General features: G+C 31.9%; 2 protein-coding genes across 3 annotated transcripts; one reads left to right on the forward strand and one right to left on the reverse strand.

The window, feature by feature from the left end:
- The first annotated feature begins 14,917 nt into the window (after window positions 1–14,917).
- On the forward strand, window positions 14,918–20,822 carry LOC105783399 (alpha-(1,4)-fucosyltransferase). Of its 2 annotated transcripts, XM_012608835.2 has the most exons (4): window positions 14,918–15,523; window positions 19,603–19,776; window positions 19,890–20,480; window positions 20,582–20,822. In XM_012608835.2, exons 1-3 carry the CDS (start codon window positions 15,044–15,046, stop codon window positions 20,454–20,456), a joined length of 1,221 nt encoding a protein of 406 aa, XP_012464289.1. In that variant the 5' UTR covers window positions 14,918–15,043; the 3' UTR covers window positions 20,457–20,480; window positions 20,582–20,822. The 2 variants fall into 2 exon arrangements, with proteins under 2 accessions (XP_012464289.1, XP_012464288.1); XM_012608834.2 differs by having other exon boundaries at window positions 19,890–20,822.
- Window positions 20,820–21,289, reverse strand: LOC105783400 (uncharacterized). The gene is made up of 2 exons (XM_012608836.2): window positions 21,171–21,289; window positions 20,820–21,077 (listed from the first exon to the last, which is right to left on the reverse strand). The coding sequence occupies exons 1-2, from the start codon at window positions 21,276–21,278 to the stop codon at window positions 20,820–20,822; spliced, it is 366 nt and encodes a 121-aa protein (XP_012464290.2). The 5' UTR covers window positions 21,279–21,289.
- Between the last annotated feature and the right edge of the window lie 696 nt (window positions 21,290–21,985).

The raw sequence follows: 21,985 nt of genomic DNA on the forward strand, positions 1-21,985 counted from the left end.
GCTTCCGTAATTATCTCTTCTTTAGAAAAACCAAGGAAGATGAAGAAGATGAAAGAATAAAACATAATTGAGAGTAATCCACCTGAGGATTCACTTCTCAGCTATATATAGCTCCTTACGCATGTTCTTCAACCATATAAAAACCATCCATTGACAATCATTTTGTCTCCCACTAATGAACCAGCTAGTTTTAATCCAATCGAACAAGACTTAGATTTCAACCATGCTCAATTTTGTTTCTAACTTTTTTTCGGATTTTTTGTAGAGACCGCCAACTAATGATTTCCTTCAATATAAACCCAAATTGTTTCCAATTTTTAGGTTTATAGTGAACCGAGTGTGACAACTCTCCCTCCCTAAAAAAGATTGTCCTTGAAATTTCCTTGCACACTCAGTCGCAAAGGCGAACTTTGAGAAGCTTTTTTTTATTCCTGCCCTTGTGGGGTTCATGTGAGTAATCATTTTTCATTCTGACCAGAACTTTCAACTTGGTTTCACTTTCGTACATTCGCATTATTCTTACTCAGCCCGAGTTGTGAATCCTCTCAACCCTTAATGAATCATAGATACCGACTCATTGACGGGTATCTGACCATTCCAATGTTAGACATGTTCTAGCTCCTATCTTCTCATCTCTCTCAATTTGGCAGTTGCATTGAAGCGAACACTACCTGACTAACATATTCTTACCTCTAGTTTTGGCGGATAATCCCATGATTCCTAGATTAGTTTATACCACTAAACCTGCCCATGTAATGGTTCAATTCCTTTCCTGTCACAAGGAAACTAAGCTCGCAAATGAAACATTTTCATTTCTACCTTAGCGAAATACTAGAGCCACCTCTCTGATTCTGGAGTTCTACTCTAATAGTAGCCATGGCTTATCAATTCTACTCGAATAAGGCTGTCATCGAACTAACCTGATGAAATTTCTCGAGCTTGGATGATCGGAAAATAGCTCAATGTGAAGAATTATCTTGAAATGGTTCAAAAGGTGGAAACCTTAATCTGAATCACTTGAATTTTTTAAGGAATCGTAGCTATATTAAAACTATGACCCACTTAAACTTAACTGAATACTCGAATCTTAGTGTATCAAATTCGCCACTGCCTGGGATGGAAAACGGAGTGATAAGATAATTTTTGAATGCCATAAACCTAGAAAGTTTGATAAGTTCGAAATAGTTCAATAAAGGACGCTAGAGAAAATTTCTCATAAAAGTATGATTTAATTTCAAGCAAAAGTTTTTTTAACATAGGTAGCTTAGGCCGAAATTTATAGGCCTTCAAAATGACCTTTCAAATTCCTATATGGACCTTTCAAATTCGACATTTAACTATCTTAAAACAAATAATTAAATTTTGTTTAAACTCTCAGTGTCACGGGGCTAGATCTTTCGTCTCGCGATCCATGCGGCCTTAGGCGATCCATTCATCCCAACTCACCTAAGTCAGCCTTTTTTCAAGTGAGGATTCCTTAAGAACTCCTCCAAGGCTCCAAGTTGAAGAGTGGAAGCGATTTATGCCAAAAGAAGCCATAAAGAACAACAAAAAGCCACAGAAAAGAACACACACAAGGTTTTTGAGTAAATGCTCTCTCAAAATTCTATTAGTCTTAAGAATTCAATATACAATGGAATGAGTACAAATGAGGGGGAGGCTCTCTATTTAAAGTTGAGCTCCCCAAAAATTGACGGTCAAGATACATTTACATCGGCGGACGAGATTAACCATATCCTTTGATTTTAGGGATTTACAAGATATGTCATATCAAATCTAATCTAATCTTTACAAGATATTATTTCCTCAATCTTCTAACATTAGTTACCAAATTAGCCTAAGTTGCTATATCTTCATTATCTGACTAACCAGGCTTCAATCTGACAGACTTCTCCAATAGTTCTTTGAATCGAGCCAGTTCTCGTGGGCTAAATGTTACCCATCTAATCAATAGACTTTCATGGGGCGCATCTTGTGCCATGGTCACAGGCTTTGCACTTTGGCCTGTGACATTAGTAGCTAGCCCAAAAGGCATGTCTCTTCACTTGGCCTTGTGTAGTTTAAAGGTCATCATCTTCATGAAGCTTAATGTTCCTTAAAGGTGTTGTTTTGTAGTCCCTTCTTCCCAAAATCAGATGCCTTCATTTCTTATGTTTTCCTCCCTGTAATTAGTGCCATGAATATGCTTTAAGCACACCAAAACCGAACAAAATTTGCAAGGCCTTCCTTGGTCCTTTGAATAGTCACTTGATTAAGAATGAATGTTTATTAAACACTTGAAACCTGTTCACATTCTTATTCAACTTCAAACACCTTAATAAAAATGAAAATAAACACACTGTATGCATTAAAAGTAACAACCAAAATAAATAACACACTTATAAAAGTTAACTCAAACATACTTAACAACTAAGATTCTTAAATGCATGACAAATGAGTTACTTAATGCAAGATTTACTTAAAGATGCACACTTAACTATCATGGGAGTTACATAATGCATGTCATAATTTAATATACAAACTTAACTATCATGAGAGTTACATAATGCATGGCATAATTAAATCATAGACTTTATTAACATATGAGTTATGAAATGCATGACATAATAAATACTGAACACTTAATGCAAGTCATAATTAAAAGATGTAGATTAATAATGTAAGACATTAATTTACAGATGCAAAAATAAACTAAAATAAACTTAATTAAAGTCCTTGATTAATTAAAACCCATCAAAAGGTTTCATACAACTCTTGGATCAGAATTTGACTTGGTCTTGGCCTAACCAGAACTTGATTAATTTGGACTTGTTCCCTGCGTCCACACATAGTCCCTTTAAACTCCTCTTTGACCCTCTTTGTTCGACTTCCCATAGTTGGCCAAATTGGTAAACACAAAGGATCAGTCTTTGTTTTGACCATCACAAGAAGAAGTGGCTCTTGGAGATTTGGCCTAACCTCAACTTGTTTCACATTGACAAGAATAGTTTCAACCTTGGTGCACAAAATCACATCATAACCTATGACTAGCTCTACTTTCATGAGGGTTAGTCCCTAATGGGTAATAGTTGCCAGACAATCCTGCCTTGGGAATCTTTAAAGATTCTTCCTCCTCTCGATGCCGACGGGTGTCCTACCTGCATTAATGGATTTGAATGAATCCTCACCATTAATTAAAATTTTCATAACCCCCACGCTCTCCTAATGTTATAAATAAACCAGAACACTAATGGGAAATTCATAGGCCTACAAGCCTTTGAATTGACCAATCCTCCTATTTCTTCTCACTTCTCTTACTCCTATCTTTTCTTTTCTTATCTAGATACATCCCTAGGGGGTGGTTCCCTGGCTACTCTTGATGTAAGAATCTCAAAAATAAATCCTTTGTTCTCTTCCTTTCTTACTTGCCTACTAGCTGATCTTCCATAAAAGGTATAGACAAGGTGTAGGTTCTTGATTTACAGGGGCACACCCACCAGATTCATTATGATGGTTTACCTGCTACCTTGAGAATTCTATTTTCCCTACTTTGCCTTTAATAAAACATCATTTAGCAACCTTATAGATTTCCTTTAAAATAATTTTCAATGTTAGAAAGGGTGAAATACAATTTTTAAATCATTTTGGGTTATTGAATTCATATTAGAACCCATTTAGATCATAAACCAAATATTTGAGGCCTATCAACTTAATCCGGGGTCTTTCGGGTGAAGAGAAATGAAAGTTTTGCTAAATTTGAAACTTGAATTTTTTTATAAAATCATTAACCCAAATTTAGAATTATTAAAAGCCTTTAGAGACAATTTAAAATTAATTTGAAAATGCTTAGGGATGCTCGGGACACAAAATAGTTCCCCAAAAGTCAAAATGACTCAAAATAATGCAATTTCTTGGGTTTGAGGCACTTGTTGCGATAAAAGTGCCTAGAAGTATCGATTCAAGTGCTCCAAATAGCATATTGAAGCATTCTACCTCACTTGTGCCGATACCTCTAATCCCAAGTTTTGAAACTACGACCTAGGAGCAAAAAGTTAACTAAAAAACACTCTAAAACATGCCCAAGCATTACCATATCATTTCAAAATGAATAAAAGCATTAAAAACCAATATTTAAATTCATTTTGGCACAAAACATGGCATAAACACATTCAAATTTGAATGACATAAATTTTTGCTAAGCAAATTTTTGAATAGAACCCAAAACATGCCATTCACATTACAATATTTATATTCACCATGAGACTTAGTATACATGGCACTAATATAATATAAATTACACTTTAACATTTGAAAAATAACCTTATAGGATCATTTGGTGATGTGATGCTCCCTAAGCTACCATAGAGACTTTTCAGCAAGTCATTCCTACGCGTTTTAAACAACTAACACATGAGCTATAAAGCTCAGTAAGTAACAAAGTTAATCAAACTTTATCCTAAGTCTTTTTGAACCTTGAGCTCCTTTAGAAGAATCATGATTTTAAATTCATTTAAGCAACATGGTCACTATTTTAACCATTTTCATGTGAGTTTACAAATTAAGCATCAACTTATAGTTTGATGATTTACTAACAATTCTCATTATGTATGCGTTCCCAGTTTGGTATTTGATTCATTTATGAATTTTACCTTTCAGATTTAGTTTTCATCCCTAAGGACTTACACAATTGTTAACTCACCTTAATAACTCCTTACGAGTTTCAAATAGACCACAATTTGTTAGATATTTTATGACACCACTTTCTTGAATGCTTACTTTTCCATTCCATTCTTTATAGTTAATACATTTTCAAACAGTAATAACATCTAACAATTTCAAGAATTCTTTCATACAATAAAAAAAACTTGGTTTAAGTTAAGCCATTAGTAAGCCTAGAAAAATAAAGAAGGGATACTAATGACAAGTTGTTCGGAACTACAATAACAGGAGTTCTAAAGCATAGGTGTCCAAAAACTAGATCAGGACCACACCGTAGTGCCAAGAATAAGAGCACCAAAGTGCAAGTAACCGGAGTACCAAAGTACAAATAAGGATTCTCCTATTGACATGTCGATCATATCCAAATTATTTATCTAAGCTATCAGGGCCTTGTTTCAAGGTTTTTAGAATATTAGTAAACTCATGTATCAAATCAAATTACAGCTCTGTATCGGTATTCATGACGTAAACCACTATAATATAAATTGATAATTTAAATTATGGCATTATGTGACTACACAAGATTTTCAAAGCTTTCCTTTAATCTCCATAAGGAAACATCTTACAAGGTTATTTCTTAAAGTTATTTTCATGCCAATAATTATGATTCTAATATCGTTCGACATAGTTAAACTTTATTTAGTTGTTCAAAACCACATTTTTCAATCATACAAAATATAAGCTTACACTATTATATTCAACATAATTACAATAAATTCAATTAAATATAAAATAATTATTTACAAAAAATTTTATAAATCTTATGACCGTTTCGATATTTTAGGCTAGTATCGACACTTTTCGACTTAAAGTAGGACCTTGCTCTTTGACATATTTTTTGCCATAGTGGCCTTATCCAATCTTTTCCATATTGTTGACATGGTTCCTTCACATACATGCAAATCCTATTAAGTTCATATTTTCTTCCATGGAAACTTTCATAACATTATTACATAATTGACTATAAAGCTTCACTTAGTTACACAACTTTTCTACCATATTTTTCTACGTACTAACACAATTAAACATCTAATTATAAAATTAATTTCATGATTCCTAAGCTTACTAACTTAGATCAAGTATGAGTATTCAAGATACTAACCTTAACGGATGCTTTCTAACACTTGATCAAGCTTCCATGAACACCAATCCACCATTAATTAAGTCTGGATTTTTATGAACCAACATTTCCCCATTTCCATACAATAAAAATATATATCAAATATTAACATGATTATTTCTAAGCTTTTTTCACATTATTTCTCAAAAAATATCAAACTAATGGAGGTTTCAGAAACCATTTCTTACCATTTTTGAAGCTTTTTCGCACTAGCTTCATCTTCTTTTACAAAAGCTCCATAAACCCTAGGCTGCCATTTGAAGAAATTGATGGAGAAATTGAGCTTAGGAAGTTGTTTCCAATAATATTTTAACAAAATCTTAAGGTGGAAAGTGAAAATTTTGAGAGAAATTGAAGAAATAAGCAAGAAAATGGAAGCATATCCCATAATATCAACATGTAGGCCTTAGGCCCATATCCAACAATTTAAGTCCATTTCATGCCAATTTGAAGCACTTTTCCTTAATATGAGATTCAAACAATCCAAATTAATTTTGAACACTAAATATCATATTAAAACATTATTTTTATCATAAAATTCTCAAGAATTGACCAAATTACCCTTTTACGAAAAAATTACTATTTTGCCTCTTTTTGTCATTTTTAGCGATTTTTTCTCAAAATTCGATACTTAGACCAAATCAAGTTCATAATTAATCAAAAATATTTATAATAACTCTATGAGTAATGAAAATATTACTTTGGCTCTTTTCTCAATAAAATGAGAAAATTACAATTAGTCTCTATACTATTCAGTTTTTCCAATTTTGTGCCAAAAGTGATTTTCATTACACCAAATTACATCCCAATCCATTTCATGTCATGTAACATCCTGATTTTGGGCCTAGTCGGAACAGTGGTTTCGAGACCACAAATCCGATGAGAAAAAAATTATTTTATTATATTTTTATGGTCTAGGATTCCACAAAATAATTTCGTGAAAATTTCGACGTTTGGGCACTCAATTTAGTCAAAAGGACTGGATTGTAAAAAGTGCAAAAGTTGAGTTCTACATGTTAGAGGTGTCCAATTGTTATGAAATTTTAAATTGGAGGTCCTTATATGGTAATTAGACTATTGGTTAAGTTGGTAGACAAAAATGGACATGGTTAGGCATGTTTCCAAAGTTTTTCATTAAGGGCATTTTGGTTATTTAGTTATTAAAATGAATTAAAAACAAAATTAGAAGCCAAATTTTGTCCATCTTCAACCCCATGGCTGAATTTCATAAGGGGAAACCATGGTTAGGGATTTTCAAGTTTCCAAGCTTGATTGGAAGTCTGTTCTAGCCCCTTTTTAATGTTCTTTACGTTTTTAGAGTCCCGGTAACTTGATTTAGCTTATTCTAGCAATAATTTAACCTAGGGTTCATAATTGGAAAAATACCCATAGGTAAAATGTGTTTATTTTGATGTTTTATGGTAGAATATGAAGCTTGAAATTATGTTAAACAACTTTTGCTAAGTGATTTTAAGTGAAAACGAGTAAAACGACATAATCGGTAAAAATACCTAATGTTCATAAGTGTTAGAGTGGGAATTTGATGTTGCCATAGAAGGAAAAAATGTTCAGCATGTCATAAAACATAAGAATAAGGGATGAAGTTTAATTTCCGAGCTTTGGGACAAAAGTGTAAATATGCAAAAGTTTAGGGGCAAAAATATAATTTTGTCAAAGTTTGAGTTAAGGACTGTTTTGATGAATGTGAGTATTAAATAAGCAAAATTTTCTATTATAGATCAAGAAGAACAAAATTCGGAGTTAGACCGGGGAAAAAAAAAGGGTTGAGGACTAAAGTGCTAGATTTGATCATATTTTGTACCAAGGTAAGTTTACGGTAAATAAATGCAATATTTCAATAATTATTATTAATGCTATTATTTTTCAGCAATTATATATTTATTTCATGAATTTATTTGATGTTGACTCAAGTATGAGACGATAGAGAATTAGTATTAAAAAGTCTCATTGAAACTTTTGGAATGTATCGGATACAAATGTCATGACATTTGGGTGATGAGATCCCATGTAAGACTATGTCTGGGACATGGCATTGACATCATTGAGATTATGAGAGGTCTCATGTAAGAACATGTCTGGGACATGGCGTTGGCACCGAGATGAGAGGTTCCATGTAAGACCATGTCTGGGATATGGCATTGGCACCGAGATGAGAGGTCCCATGTAAGACCATGTCTGGGACATGACGTTGGCACCAAGATGAGAGGTCCCTCGTAAGACCATGTTTGGGACATGGCATGGGCACCTATATGAGAATTCTCATGTAAGACCATATCTGAGATATGACATTGGCAGTACAAGAAACATCCTATGTAAGACTATGTCTGGGACATAGCTTTGGCATGTTATATTCAGATAGGAGACCCGAGTATCCTTAGTATTCCAAGTGATTCAACGGGCTAATAAATAGACGATGTTACATGAAAGTTTAGGTAAAAGCCTAATAGACAAGTTCAGGTGAGTTAATAAGACTAAGAGTATCTCAATTATCAGTTGAGAAAAGAAATTTCAGCAACGAATGAGTAAGTTAAGCAAGCAAGCAAGTAAATGAGTAATAGAGTAAGTAAAGAATAAAGTAAAGATCTTAATGCTTAATAAAAATTTATGAATATAATTGTTTATTATAAATGTTGTTATTTATTTACTTGTAAACTTACTAAGCTTTATGCTTATTTCTTTTATTTCTTTTTATTTCATATAGTATTATCAAGCATAGAAGGGATCTTGAAGACGTTGGAGAGCGTTCACACTATCAACCACCACAACTCGGTATTTTAAAACGATAAATGTTTTGAGCTACGGCATGTATAGAGACTTGGTCATTTCGATTGTATATTCTTAAGATATGACCAAAAGATGATATGTAAATATTTGATGATGAATAGTTATTAAAATGGCTAAGTATGAAGGTGTTTGTTGTTATAAATGTCTAGGTGATAAATTATGCATAGAAATCATGAAAAAGTAAAAATTGGTAGTGAATCAGTTTTGAGACAGCAGTAGTGACGTGATTTTGAAAAATCACCAAGGATAGTAGAAAATGAATTAGAGGGTGGATGAGATATATAATTAAATCTTATTGAGTCTATTTTCATAGAAAAATAATGGTGTAGACAAATAAATTATGTATTCTGAGATATTTGCATTTTAGTTAGACAAGGTCAAAGTGGTTTTCAGAATACCCTGTTCTGACTTTGGAAAATCTTTAAAAATTGCACAAAAATATTTATGAGTTTTAATTTATATTTATAGATTCCTTATTGAGTCTATTTTCTGTAGAAATAAGTGAGAACACTATATGAAGTCTGTACAATGACTTTTTAGTGACGAGAGGTCAGGACAGTCGATCTGTGAAACAGGGGAGACTTTAACTAATAAACTGTACTAATTGGCTGAACCAAAAATTCTAAAAAATTTATGGTAAAAGATATGTGAGTCTAGTTTCAGGGAAAATTTACGGATCTAAATTTTGAGTTTCTTATCTCACGTTATAATTGATTTAGTGACTGCTGCGCAGGTGGACAGCCTTATTATGAACAGTGAAATAACTTTTAAAAATAGATTTTTATGCCCCGAACTTTTAAGTTAAGTCAAGTAACGCCTCATGCTCGACTCCGGCAATGGTCTCGGGTAAGGGGTGTTACATGTCAAATAATACATAAGAACCAATATTTTTCATATTTAGATAATTTTTCCATTAGTCCTCATATTTGACCAAATTTGTGACTTGGCCTCCTTTTTGTCATATTAGCACTTTTACAACTCTTTTCACATCTTTCCATCACCAATATCAAATTCCTTTAATAAAATTTCTTATCCAATTCATTTTCACAAATTTTCTCATAATTTCTCGATATTCGACCCACAATTAGGTCACGTGTCATATCGAAATTTTCGAGGTGTTATAATATGTGAGTCGAACATTTTATTTTATTTCCTTTATTAGGATCATACATTACCAAATTATTATCTTATGGCCTTAGGCTGATATATATATATTAGTCCATAGTTTTCCTCCATTGTTAAACAATTAATCTTCCATCATAATGATCTTACAATAACATCCATTTATGCCACAAATGATCTGAACATGATATCACAACACATTCATTATTAGTTTTCTCATTTATTCTATTTCTTTTCAACTTATTAAACTTATAGCCCTTAGTAAACTCTATTAAAATGTGACTCGGATACTTGGGATTCCACCCAGGCACAATCAAATTTAACATAAGTGCATGGCCATGAGGCATGTATCACATCCTTCTAAACTTAACCAAATTGCACATAAGTGCATCCATTCAAACACAACCAAAATGCACATAGGTACAAAGCCCGAAGGCAACAGAAAGTGCACATGAGTGTAAAGCCCAAAGGAAATAGAGAAGCTCTAAACACACCACACCTCCTAGACCAAATACAAATCTAAGCCATATTGGAATGCCAATTGTATCATGCTAATCTACTAAGTTTACTAGGGAAAATTATTTTCATAGATAACATATCTCAATTAAGGCCAATAACATGTTTTTTGTTCATACAAAGACATATTCAGAATTCATAAAGCTTAGAGGATGTTTAGGAAATTCTTTGTCTAATTTCACATATAGGCTCGTTCAATGCTTCATATATACACATAAATATGTTAGCATGATCCATATAAACATATTCATTATTCTTATTATAGTTTTCCACAAACGGAGCTTTACTGATTTATTCATTTACCAACATTCACATCGTAAATTCCAAGGGCTTTAGTTTCGGGCACCTTCTTAGAGGGATATTATGACAAGTGCATCTCCTAAAGGCTTCAGTACATAAGTACTTATTTGATCAAATTAATTGCTTTAGATATTATGACAAAGACTCATTTTAGAAAAAAAATAAAAAATTTGCTACACCAACTTTAACATATTTTTCAAACAATTTTCAAACATTTTCAACCTCTATCTTTCTTTAAGGAGGCAAGCAACTTAGGCACCAGTTCAAACTTTGTTGTTCTAGATGTTGTGAATAAACTAGCCTTCTTTAAGTCATTTGTGATATGTTCATCTAGCTCCAAGAAACATAAATTTTGTTGGGCATGAATAAATTTATCTTTTTTCTATTCAAAATATAAAAAAATATTTGATTTAGTAAACCTAAAAATACTTTCAAAATAATAAATTTTAATTTAAAAAATTACTAATATCAAAAAATAGAATGAGTATTTTTACCATGTTTACAATATGATAAGTTATATGTTATCCTTGAAATCTTAAAGGAGTTTGGGAGAGTTTTATGGTTTTTTGGAGAGGATTGTCAGTGAAAACAAAAGAGATTAGAGTAAGCAATGAATTATTTATAAGAAGGGACCTCAACATCCATGGGTTTTGAAGTCTTTGGTATTAAATGGGTTGGTTGGGCCTATGAGCAGTAGAAATTTAGAGCTTTTTTTACTAGATGAGAGAGTTTTAGGGTTTTTTGGAGAGGATTTTAAGTGAAAACAAAAGAGAATAAAGTAAGCAATGAGTTATTTATAAGAAAGGACCTGAACATCCATGGGTGTTGAAGTCTCTGGTATTAAATGGGTTGGTTGGGCTTACGAGCAATAAATTCATGATTCAATGTTGATCGGCTAAGCCTTTATAACCATGGATGTTGAGGTCCTTGGATTTTACTTCATTAGTACTTCTCTTGATAGTTAGGAGCACAAATTTCATGGAAATTTTTTATCTCACGAACCTTGAAATTCGTGAGTGTTGAGGTTTTTAGTATTAAATGAGTTGGTTGGGCTTATAGGCAATAAATTCCTGAGCCAATATAGACTGGCTGAACCTTGATAACCATAGATGTTGAGGTTCTTAGGTTATACACCATTAGTACTTCTCCTAATAGTTAGGAGCACGAATTTTGTGAAAATTTTATATCTCACAAACCTTGACACCCATAGGTGTAGAGGTAGTCCTAGAAAAATACATGTTTTGAAAAATAAGTTTGAAACACATCTATTTTAGAAATAAATGTTTTACGATTTTATAACAAAAAACCCTTACAAAAATGATCAAATTTGTAATTGGATAATGTTTTATGTAATTAGATAAGGTTGTAAGGGTCTTCCTCATTGACACGTGTATCAACATTAGTTATTTTTTATATTATAAGAAAATGGTTAAATATCATTTTCGATTCCTCTACTATGGCTAAATTTGAGATTTAATTTTCTATGCTTTAATTTCTACCATAATTTAACCTTTTATTTTTATAATGTTGTCAGTCATTCTAAATAGTTAATATTGCTAACTCTTTAATTAAAATAATTCATGATTATATATAATTTAAACGTCTTAATGCCTTAGAAATTGACATGAGGCTTCCCATTTCTTTTGGGTTTGCCTTGCTTTTGTTTGTTGGCATTATAAGATAATGGTCAAATTTTAATTTTACCTCATATATTATACCAAAACATTAGATTTAATCCATATACTTTATTTTTGATGTAATTTGGTCCCTCGACTTTTATAATGTAGCTAACTAGTCTAAATACTTTATATTGTGAACTATTTCAATTAAAATGTTGAGGTCAATTTTTCTTAAGAGTACTATCCTAACAAAAAATTATTTTATCACTGACGAGTTCAAATGAGTGTGTTTAAGAAAAAATCCACAACATTTTAACTTTTTTCTTATAACTACCAAGTAAATATTTTTTTAAATTTCAAAGTACCGCACCAATGAATTTAGCAAAAGAATTTTATCTATGGTAACAACTAGACTTGAATTTTTAAATACGAAAAATAGATAGATTGCATTTTGGTAAAATACCATGGAGGCCTCTATCCTAGGAGTTAAATTGTATTTTGTCCTATTTACTAAAAAATGAGCAAATTAGTCCCTATACATTAAATCAAATAGCTAACTAGTCATTTTTGTTAAAAATTTCATCCATTTCTACTGTTAAAAATTGGCGTGGCTAACAGAATAACCAAACGGTTACTTGTTGCATGCCACGTGTACCTCATGCTAATGTAAAGAGATAGTAGAAATGAATGAAATTTTTAACAAAAAGACTAATTTACTCTTTGATTTAGTGTATATAGACAAATTTATTCATTTTTTTTAATAGAGAAAGTAAAATATTTTTAACATTATATTTCTGAAAATAAAAGTAAGAAAATTTTACATTATGTAGGGAGTATGGAGAAACTTTGAACATAATTAAAGTTGTGGAGCAATTTAGGCAAGTTTAACTTCTCATATCGCCACTTGGCACCAATTAGAATATCCCACATCATCAAAATAAACTTAAGCAACAAATGAAGATGTTCACACTGTAAAATATTTTTAAAAAAAGTTTGATCTCGAATATTATGATGGGATATAATAAAGCTTGATGGCAAATCTTCCGGGTTGATATAATAAAGTGATTCTCACATTTCCTTTTATAAAAATCAACTTTCACCGTAAAACCAATTAATATATAGGCTCAAGGGTAAATATTTTAAAAAGTATTTTTATATTCAATTCAGCATTTCAATTTTAAAATATATCAAAAGTATTTAAACTTCTTAAAAAATTCTTCTTTTTTTTTTACTCAATTGAGTACTTAAACTTTCAAAATGTATCAAAAGATCCTCAAATTTTTTAAAAAGCAATTAAGCTAATATTCTTATTAAAATTAAAAAAGATTATAAAAATAATAAATTTTAGAAAAAATAATAAATTTTAATAAAAATAAAAATTTAAAATTTTTAAAATTAGAATTTTTATAAAAATAGTAAAAATAAAAAAATATAAAAATCATAAAAATTAACGATCCCTAATTTTTTCAATTAAAGTCATCACGTGTCGCAACACAGTAGCGACATGTGATGAAAAATGATAAAAAATAAAAATCAATAAAAGTTATAGAAAAATTATAAAACATTTTTTTTGGTACGATAATTTTATAATTTTTTACGAAATTTATATTTCTTTACATTTTGTATAATTTTCTTATGACTTTATAAAATTTTATAATTTTTTATATTTCTATATATTTTATAATTTTTACTATTTTTATAAAATTTTACAATTTTTATAATTTTATGGTTTTATATATTTTATAAAATTTAATAAATTTTAATATTTGAATTTTTATTAAAATTTAATTATATTTATAGCTTTTATTGATTTTAATTTTTTTATAATTTTAATAAAAGCAAGGGCTTAATTGCTTTTTCTTTGAAAAAGTTTGAGTCTTTTTAATGCATTTTGAAAGGTAAGTACCCAATTGAGTGCAAAAAAAATGTAGGGACTTAATTGCTTTTTTTAAAAAGGATTGAGAGCCTTTTGATACATTTTAAAAGTTTAAATATCTAAATGAGTGCAAAAAAGAGATTAATTGCTTTTTTTTAACAAAAACTTGACGACTTTTTGCATCCTTAAATCTAATATATACATTGAAAAATTAGAAAAAAAATTGTAGACTTTACAACTCAGTTTTGAATTAAAAATTGAAAATAAAATTATAAAACCGTATATATCATAAATACATATATATTATTACAAAGTTGACAATTATATATAGAAAAACCCTAGGTGGAGGATACAATGGCAAAGTTCATTGCTTTACATGCCAAAAATATTTTCTGAGTCTCGTTTTAGTATGCTTATGTTAAAAATACGATAATTGCGAAAGGTTATTTAAATTTTCAAAGCAGTATAATTACCTCCTATTCAAGGATGATTTATTTGTCATTTCAGTCCTTAATATTTAGTTTATATTTCACCTGAGGATTACTATTTTTCCATGGAAAGATTATTAATGTTGCATTTAATTACTTAATCATGACTAAAAAACTATTAGATCCTCCACCTTTTTCTTATTATATATTTTTCGTATTAAATCCACTTACAATTTTCAAGATTAAAACTAAGGTTTTAATTAAGTTTATCTGTCTTGGACGAATCCTACTTAGTTTATAAAATAGTAATTACTTTTCACCTTATGCTTTAATTTTGATTAAAAAAACTAATTGAATAAAATATGAGCAGCTCACCAATTTCTCTTCTTCGATACGTCATCAATGAAAAATGTTCAAAGACTAATTAATAGTACAGAAAAAGTCTGGTAAACCCCCCAAAGCCAACTCTTCTTTTTCCTCTGCATTTCTTTCCCTTTATTTGAAGAATGAAATTTAGAGTAGCCAAAACTGACAATTACATTTCCACCCCACCGATAACATGCAATTGAAACCTCTCAACACCTTCACCATTACGCTCATGTTGTTCTTCACTTTCTTGATCCTCTTCTTTTCTGGTTTCCTTGAATTCCCTTCTGTTTCCTCCTCTATCCAACAACCCTTTACCCCTCCATCCCTCACCCTTTCTTCCAACCCTAACCCTTTTACTGATCTGCTCTCTGCTTTCAAGACATGGGATTCTCAAATGGGTTGTTCCCAGTTCAAGCTAAAACACCACGATTTGATCCGTTTGCTTTCTAACAGCTCTGGGTCTTTGCAGGAACCTGTTTCTCATTCTTCCTGCAATCTGTTGAAAATGGAGCATGTTAGTGTTTTGGTAAAAGGATGGACTTGGATTCCTGATAATTTGGATAATCTGTATTCTTGTCAATGTGGGATGAGTTGCTTGTGGACTAAATCTCCCGTTCTTGCTGATAAACCGGATGCCCTTTTGTTTGAGACCGCTACCCCTCCACTTCAGGTATGTTTTTTTTCCTTGTTGGCTTAGCTGCAATTATGGAATATAGAAAAATTTGATTTATTTTCTTGATTAAAGTCGTAATCGTGGAGTTGAAAGTGCTATTTGGTGAAGATTCTATTCATTTCTGAACTTTATACGTGTGATCTACTTGTCTCGTGGATTTAACACTGAGATAATTTTTTGAATTGATATTGTAAGGAGATCAATAATGTGTCATTCATCACAATGTCAGTGAAGTATAGTTTTCTAGTAATTTAGCTGCAGCCTGTTGTGGGCAAGATGTTTGGTTCGGGAACACGAGGAATTGTATTTTGTTAGTAAGAGCGACTTTACTAACCAATTTGATTAGTAGATTGTAATGATTTAGAATTTAGGAGATTTTACTTTTTTGTTCTGTCAGGGATCCCTACTCCAGTTTAACCATTTCTTAACATTAGCAATAGATAAACTTTGGTTGTGGATTTAGTTGCAGATATGGTTATGGTGTCATGATTGCAGGTGTCATGGATGTTACCTAGCTTGTCGTGGTTGTCGAGTCACGAATGTGATTTATTTTTTCTAAAATTTCCATACATGTATATTGTAATATCTTGTACACATAATGCTTATGTTAATTAGATTCTTTAGTTAACTTGCAATATTAATCGCAAACAAAATAATATCTAAAACCAGGTTAATAGAAGTTCTTGATCTGAAATGTACTTAAAAGGCATGAATAAAAATTTGAAAGTCCAAACCATTTGTCCTTGTCTATTGTTTATCCTCGGTAATGGCTTACAATTTTAGCACACTCCGAGCATGGTTTTGTGTCATCACCAACTGTTGGGATGGAAACCAGAAGTTGTGAGCTGTTCACCTACCCATCTCCAGCTAAGAACTCAAATTCCAGAATCTCTCTTTTTAGTAGAATTTTTTAGGTCAAACAGAGAATCAACCTAAAACTTCAACGTTGGAAAGAGATTAAATAAATTTTGCTTGGAGATGGTCTACTTTAGGAAGAGGAAGGAAGTGATGAGCTACTGAAAGTGGAAGTACAAGACACAAGAAGCAGAAAAAAAAGAAAGGAAGGATTAGATATGTCCTTTTCCTTGCAAGAAGTTATATTTCAAACAAAAAGCATCTTTTAATCTTTTAAAAGTTATTAAAAGTTTTTAGAAAGCTATTAAAATTGAGTTGTTGAGTGTTTATTACCCAAACCATTTTTTATCGATTTTTTAAAATGCCTGTAGTTGCTAATTGCGCCTTTATGTCACTTGTGGTTGTTGTTATGGTCAATTTGTAACGTGTATTGGCCATTATGATTTTGATTCAATGCAATTGTAACAGCTGAAATGCTGTTTGGCATCTTGAAAATCTATTAGTATGTACATGAGGATTGTTATTCCTAGTTTCTTATAACATGGTATATTACTCTCAGTTATACATTAAGTTAATCACTTTTATTCCATTATAATTTTTTTTCCAAATAATTCTTTCTACACTATACCTTTTACTTAGGGGAGACATAACCTATCATTTAAACAAGTACATTATGCAATGTAATGACTACTTCCAATGGACTTTGAAGGTGCCATGTTGCATTTTGGCTGTTACATGCGCAAAATATCAAATCACAATTTTTGTAATGGCTGATACCCGTTATAGTTAGTTGCAACTACAATGGCCTAACAAAGCAACGTAGGCCATTTTTTTTTTCAAAAAAAAAAAAGAATCAATAAAATAAACATTTTGGATGATGAATTGGCATCAATTAAGTTTTAATAAATTTCTGCTGGCCTTTAATAGGCTTTGGAAGATTTTTTTTTTGGTTTGAGATATTGCTTGTTGCAGGGGGAAAGATGAATCTAGCTTTTGTTTCTTCAGTTTTTTGCTCTACTTCCGAAGTCCTTTTTCATTCTTGTAATCCCATATTGGTCTTCAAAGGACTGCAGCTCTTATCTCTCTCTCTGAGGTAGATTCCACCTCCAAGCAAAATTGCTAAATGTTTTCATGAAAAGTTTAAGTTCTTAGTTATATATAGTTCTAATGTTTTGAAGGGAACTTATGAAGAATATCAAAGAGGGATGCTTGGATCTTAATTCTTTTTAAGGTGATTGAAAGTAACAAAAGTGTTGGTTTGAAGTAGGTGGGTGCACAATGGAAAGCTCTCTGCTTTGAGTTCCACCTTTTGTTGGTTTAAAGCTTAAACTTGAAGATAATTTATCATGCCTTGAGTGGGCTGAAATTGTAAGTCACAGAATAAGCTAAACTTGTAAGCCAGGACGTGGGCTGAAATGGGGACAAGGAGTCAAGACAAGTGGGTTGGACTTTCATGCCTAGTAAATGTTGTTTTGAATCAAGTTTGTTTTGATTGGCGTGGATTTTTCATGGATCTTAAATTAAAATTTTTTATCTCTCTCTCTCTACACACATGCACACACATACACACGCACATACATACTATGTATATGGTATCTATACAATTTGTATGCGATGAATATTGTAAGTTAATGAAAGAACCCAATTAACATTTTGAAAAAAAAAATGCCCGTGATAACCAAGAAGCATTATGCAACATCCACAACCACGTTTGCAATTTAGAGCTATGAGGCATGTTGCATGATTAGAAGAAACAGCATGTTGGAAATTGATGTTTTGTTACTTAAAAAGCTTATATGAGTTGTTGGGAAGTAGGGTTGGAAGATTCTGTGAATGTAAGTCAGGTTTGGTTGTTAAGGTTTTTCGACTATAGCTTGAGTAACTTGGAAAAAGGTAGAAGAAAAAATGTTACAAATTTTTTTGGATGGGGTTATATCAAAATATTGTAAAAGAGTAGAAGCTGGGCTCAGTTTTCCCTTCCTGAGGAGTAGGGTTCTGAAGAGCGAATTTTTGTGCCTTTCTACTTGTTTGAGTTCCTTTAAAATGTGAATAATAAAACCAAAAAAAAAAAAAAAAAAGAACATACACAAAAACAAACAAACCAAGTGTTTTTCTTTCATGTCCATTTTTCACCTCAGGGTTCATTAATTTATGCAGTAAAGGATGTTTTATAGAAATTCTTTCATAATATAGGAGACCTCTTTATCAACTTTGTCCATTGGATTTTGCTTGCTAGGAGGGCATTTTGGGTCAGGAATTATATGCATGCTTGTGTCTGTATATGAATCCTGTGTCTTTTATTGGTAAACACATTTGTGTCTTCCATCTGAGTCATGGAAACTTGTCCTAGAAACCTCACTATTATAGTAATCAAGCAAGTTTCTTTGGTTATGTCTCATGCATAATCTTCTTATTGAGCTTTATGTGTTCTGGGATCCATTTTAGGGGATCATCTAAATAGAATCTTGTATTCTATAACTTAATCTTTTATGATGCATTAACTTTGTAGTAATATAGATTGTTCCTTCAAGGATCTGATAGGTCCTTGAGACATTTGTAACCAGAAAATGTGTCTAGGAGAAGCATATTTACATACTTTGACTAGTAAGCCGCATAACCATTTTAGTTTATTTCCACTTTTAGATACAAAAATAATTAGTCACTACAAAATCTTGTCCAAAGAACTTTCTTGGTATCTTGTTAAAAATATTTATCAGGAGCATTCCTTTTGAGAAAGAAGGGAAAGAAATCCGAAAAATGTAAAAGTATGCAATACATCACAGTTTCAAAGTCCTGCCTATTGAAGTTCGTTCTGCTCCTACTGAAGGCAGAACTAGTGTCTCAGGTTTATCATCTTGAGTATTGTAACAAGTCCATAGACGCCCTTCATTAAATATAGGAAGTCCAGTAGTTATATCTGTCTGCAAGCATTTCTCATGTCAAATAGGAATTTTATGACACTTGGGCTAAGTGTGACGATAGCTATTAAAGCAGCAGATTACCAGTTGTCTACTGAGAAGGCTAGCAGTCTGACTGCAGTTTTTCAAGAGATTTTATCTGTCTTTCTTGCATATTCACATAGATCTTACAATATACCAGTAAAACGACTTTGTATGGATGTTCTGGTTTCCTGTTGCTTATTAAGATAATCTATACATCCAATCTTTGGTTATCATTTTCTGGGATCAATTGGAATGATCTTTTCTTTTCTTTCTGGTTAGAGGCACAGTGGAGATCCACTTCGTGTGTACATGGACCTTGAGGCTGGCAGAAGGCGTTCAGGTCGAGAGGATCTATTCATCAGTTACCATGCAAAAGATGATGTTCAGTCAACTTATGCTGGTGCTCTCTTTCATAATGGTCGAAATTATCACATATCTTCATATAAGAACAATGTGAGTAGTTGGTTTATATTCTTTGTTCATGTGTTCTCAATATTCCCCTTCAATAAATACTTGGTTGTAATACATTTGGGTTTCCTTTTTTTCTTTGGTAAATCTATTTCTAGGAGACACTTGTTTATTGGTCTTCATCACGCTGCCTCTCTCAAAGAAATCAGCTTGCTAAGAGTTTCCTCAGGTTGCTGCCTCACCACTCCTTTGGCAAATGTCTGAACAATGTTGGTGGTTTAGACATGGCCCTTTCCTTCTATCCTGACTGTACCAATGATGCTAATACCCCGAAGTGGTGGGACCATTTACATTGTGCCATGTCTCATTACAAATTTGTCCTCGCAATTGAAAATACAGTTACAGAGAGCTACGTGACCGAGAAGCTATTTTATGCTTTGGACTCTGGTGCGGTTCCTATTTATTTTGGAGCTCCCAATGTGCTGGACTTTGTCCCTCCACATTCAATTATAGATGGAACTAAGTTTAGGTCCATGGAGGAATTAGCTTCTTACGTGAAAGCCCTTGCTAATGATCCTGTAGCTTATGCTGAGTACCATGCCTGGAGAAGATGTGGTGTATTACGTAACTATGCAAAGGCCCGTGCAACAAGCCTTGACACATTACCATGCCGATTGTGTGAGGCAGTTAGTAAGAAAGGTGGGAGAAATGCAAGAACAGAATGAATTGTTTATTGTTTTATGCTTCAGGTTGGTCTCCTGGTATCTTGCAAACCATATATAGTGAATCATCAAATTTGTGTTTGATCTAATTGAATTTTATGCAAAATGACCAATGGGATCTGTTGTAGGTGTGTACTTGGATCTTTTGCATTCATGTTTACAAGATGGAGATATGGTAATTTAGATCCATGTTCTTTACTGAAATTATTTCTCTTTGATTGCAATAAAGAGAAAGATACATCTTGTGCTGTAAATGAAATTAATGATTGAACTATAGTTATTAAATTACCCAGCATTATACAAATAGACTATAGGCCATTTGGCTATAAATGAAAGAAGTTAATCACCAGCTTGATTTATTGAGGCTCACTTTACTTGGCTACTTGGAAGTGTGTGTTGTATGCCTTTGTTAACATCATCTTCATCATTATCTTCCTTGTGGAACTTCCATACAGCGGCCATTATTCCACTGCATGTTGAAGGCTTAGACTTTTGGAGCTTGGATTTTTGCTTTTGTTTAGGCTTGTTGTTGCTGTTGTTGATCTTCACACTTTTGAGTTCTTGAGGTCTGTTTTCAAGGTATTCCTTTAACTGCTCTTCGTTCATTCCATCTATTGCATCTGTCTGTCAGTTTTCCCAAAGCCAATAAGCATAATTTTATTTTCCAGAATTAAGAGAGTGAATTTTGTGTAAACAACAAGAGTAAGTAATAGATACCCATTTGTTAAGATCATGTATGTGTTTAAGCACAACCTGCTCTTCATTTTCTACCATTTGTAACTTGTCTTGCAATGACACTGCATTTGGCTTTGAACTTGATGCCATCTTCTTGCTCTTCTTTCCTACCAGTGTTGATGATGATGGTCTCCCACTTGACATTTTCTTTTTATCCTTACGATTTGAGGAATTATGTCACTCAATCTATCCACCCTTTTATAATAATGATTGAGATGAACCAAATTATTTGGAAAAAGTAAAAAAACATAATTAAGACTAGAAACTGAAGTCAATATAACGGTATAATAAGATGCGGGTCATAAGTTGTAGATGTAACGTAACATTATAGAATATGAACATTAGAAGAGAAGCCCCCCAACTCCTGGAAGCTGTTACATACCCCGTTCACCTTTAACATGTGACCTCAACCAAACCAAATTCCAAGCTTTGACATACATACATATCATTTTGATTCACATGTTGAATGTTATATCTATTTAGAGTTTTTAAATAACGTGTAATTATGAATTTCGAAGTTAGTTTTTTATTTTGTCAGAATTTAATTATTATATTTTACAAAATCGTAAAATTAGTTCAATTATTGGTAAACAAGTGAACATTAACTACCGAGTTCTGTTAATTTGTTTAATGTAAATTGTTGAACTTTTAATTTTGTTTATTCATTATACATAACTCGTTGAATTGGTGATTTCAAGTTAGTAATTTAACCATAAGGTTTAAAACTGCTATCCAATTAGAGTAACTTTTATGTTTTCATAAAGTACCAAGTATTAATTTCTGATAAATTAAAATCG

This window comes from Gossypium raimondii, chromosome 13 (assembly GCF_025698545.1).
Source record: "Gossypium raimondii isolate GPD5lz chromosome 13, ASM2569854v1, whole genome shotgun sequence".
NCBI classification, from domain to species: domain Eukaryota; kingdom Viridiplantae; phylum Streptophyta; class Magnoliopsida; order Malvales; family Malvaceae; genus Gossypium; species Gossypium raimondii.

Coding starts and splice junctions, on each gene's coding strand:
- LOC105783399 (XM_012608834.2), top strand. CDS start 15,044: ATGCAATTGAAACCTCTCAACACCTTCACCATTACGCTCATGTTGTTC. Junction 15,524..19,602: donor CCGCTACCCCTCCACTTCAG/GTATGTTTTTTT, acceptor CTTTCTGGTTAG/AGGCACAGTGGAGATCCACT. Junction 19,777..19,889: donor TATCTTCATATAAGAACAAT/GTGAGTAGTTGG, acceptor ATCTATTTCTAG/GAGACACTTGTTTATTGGTC.
- LOC105783400 (XM_012608836.2), bottom strand. CDS start 21,278: ATGGCATCAAGTTCAAAGCCAAATGCAGTGTCATTGCAAGACAAGTTA. Junction 21,078..21,170: donor TACATGATCTTAACAAATGG/GTATCTATTACT, acceptor GAAAACTGACAG/ACAGATGCAATAGATGGAAT.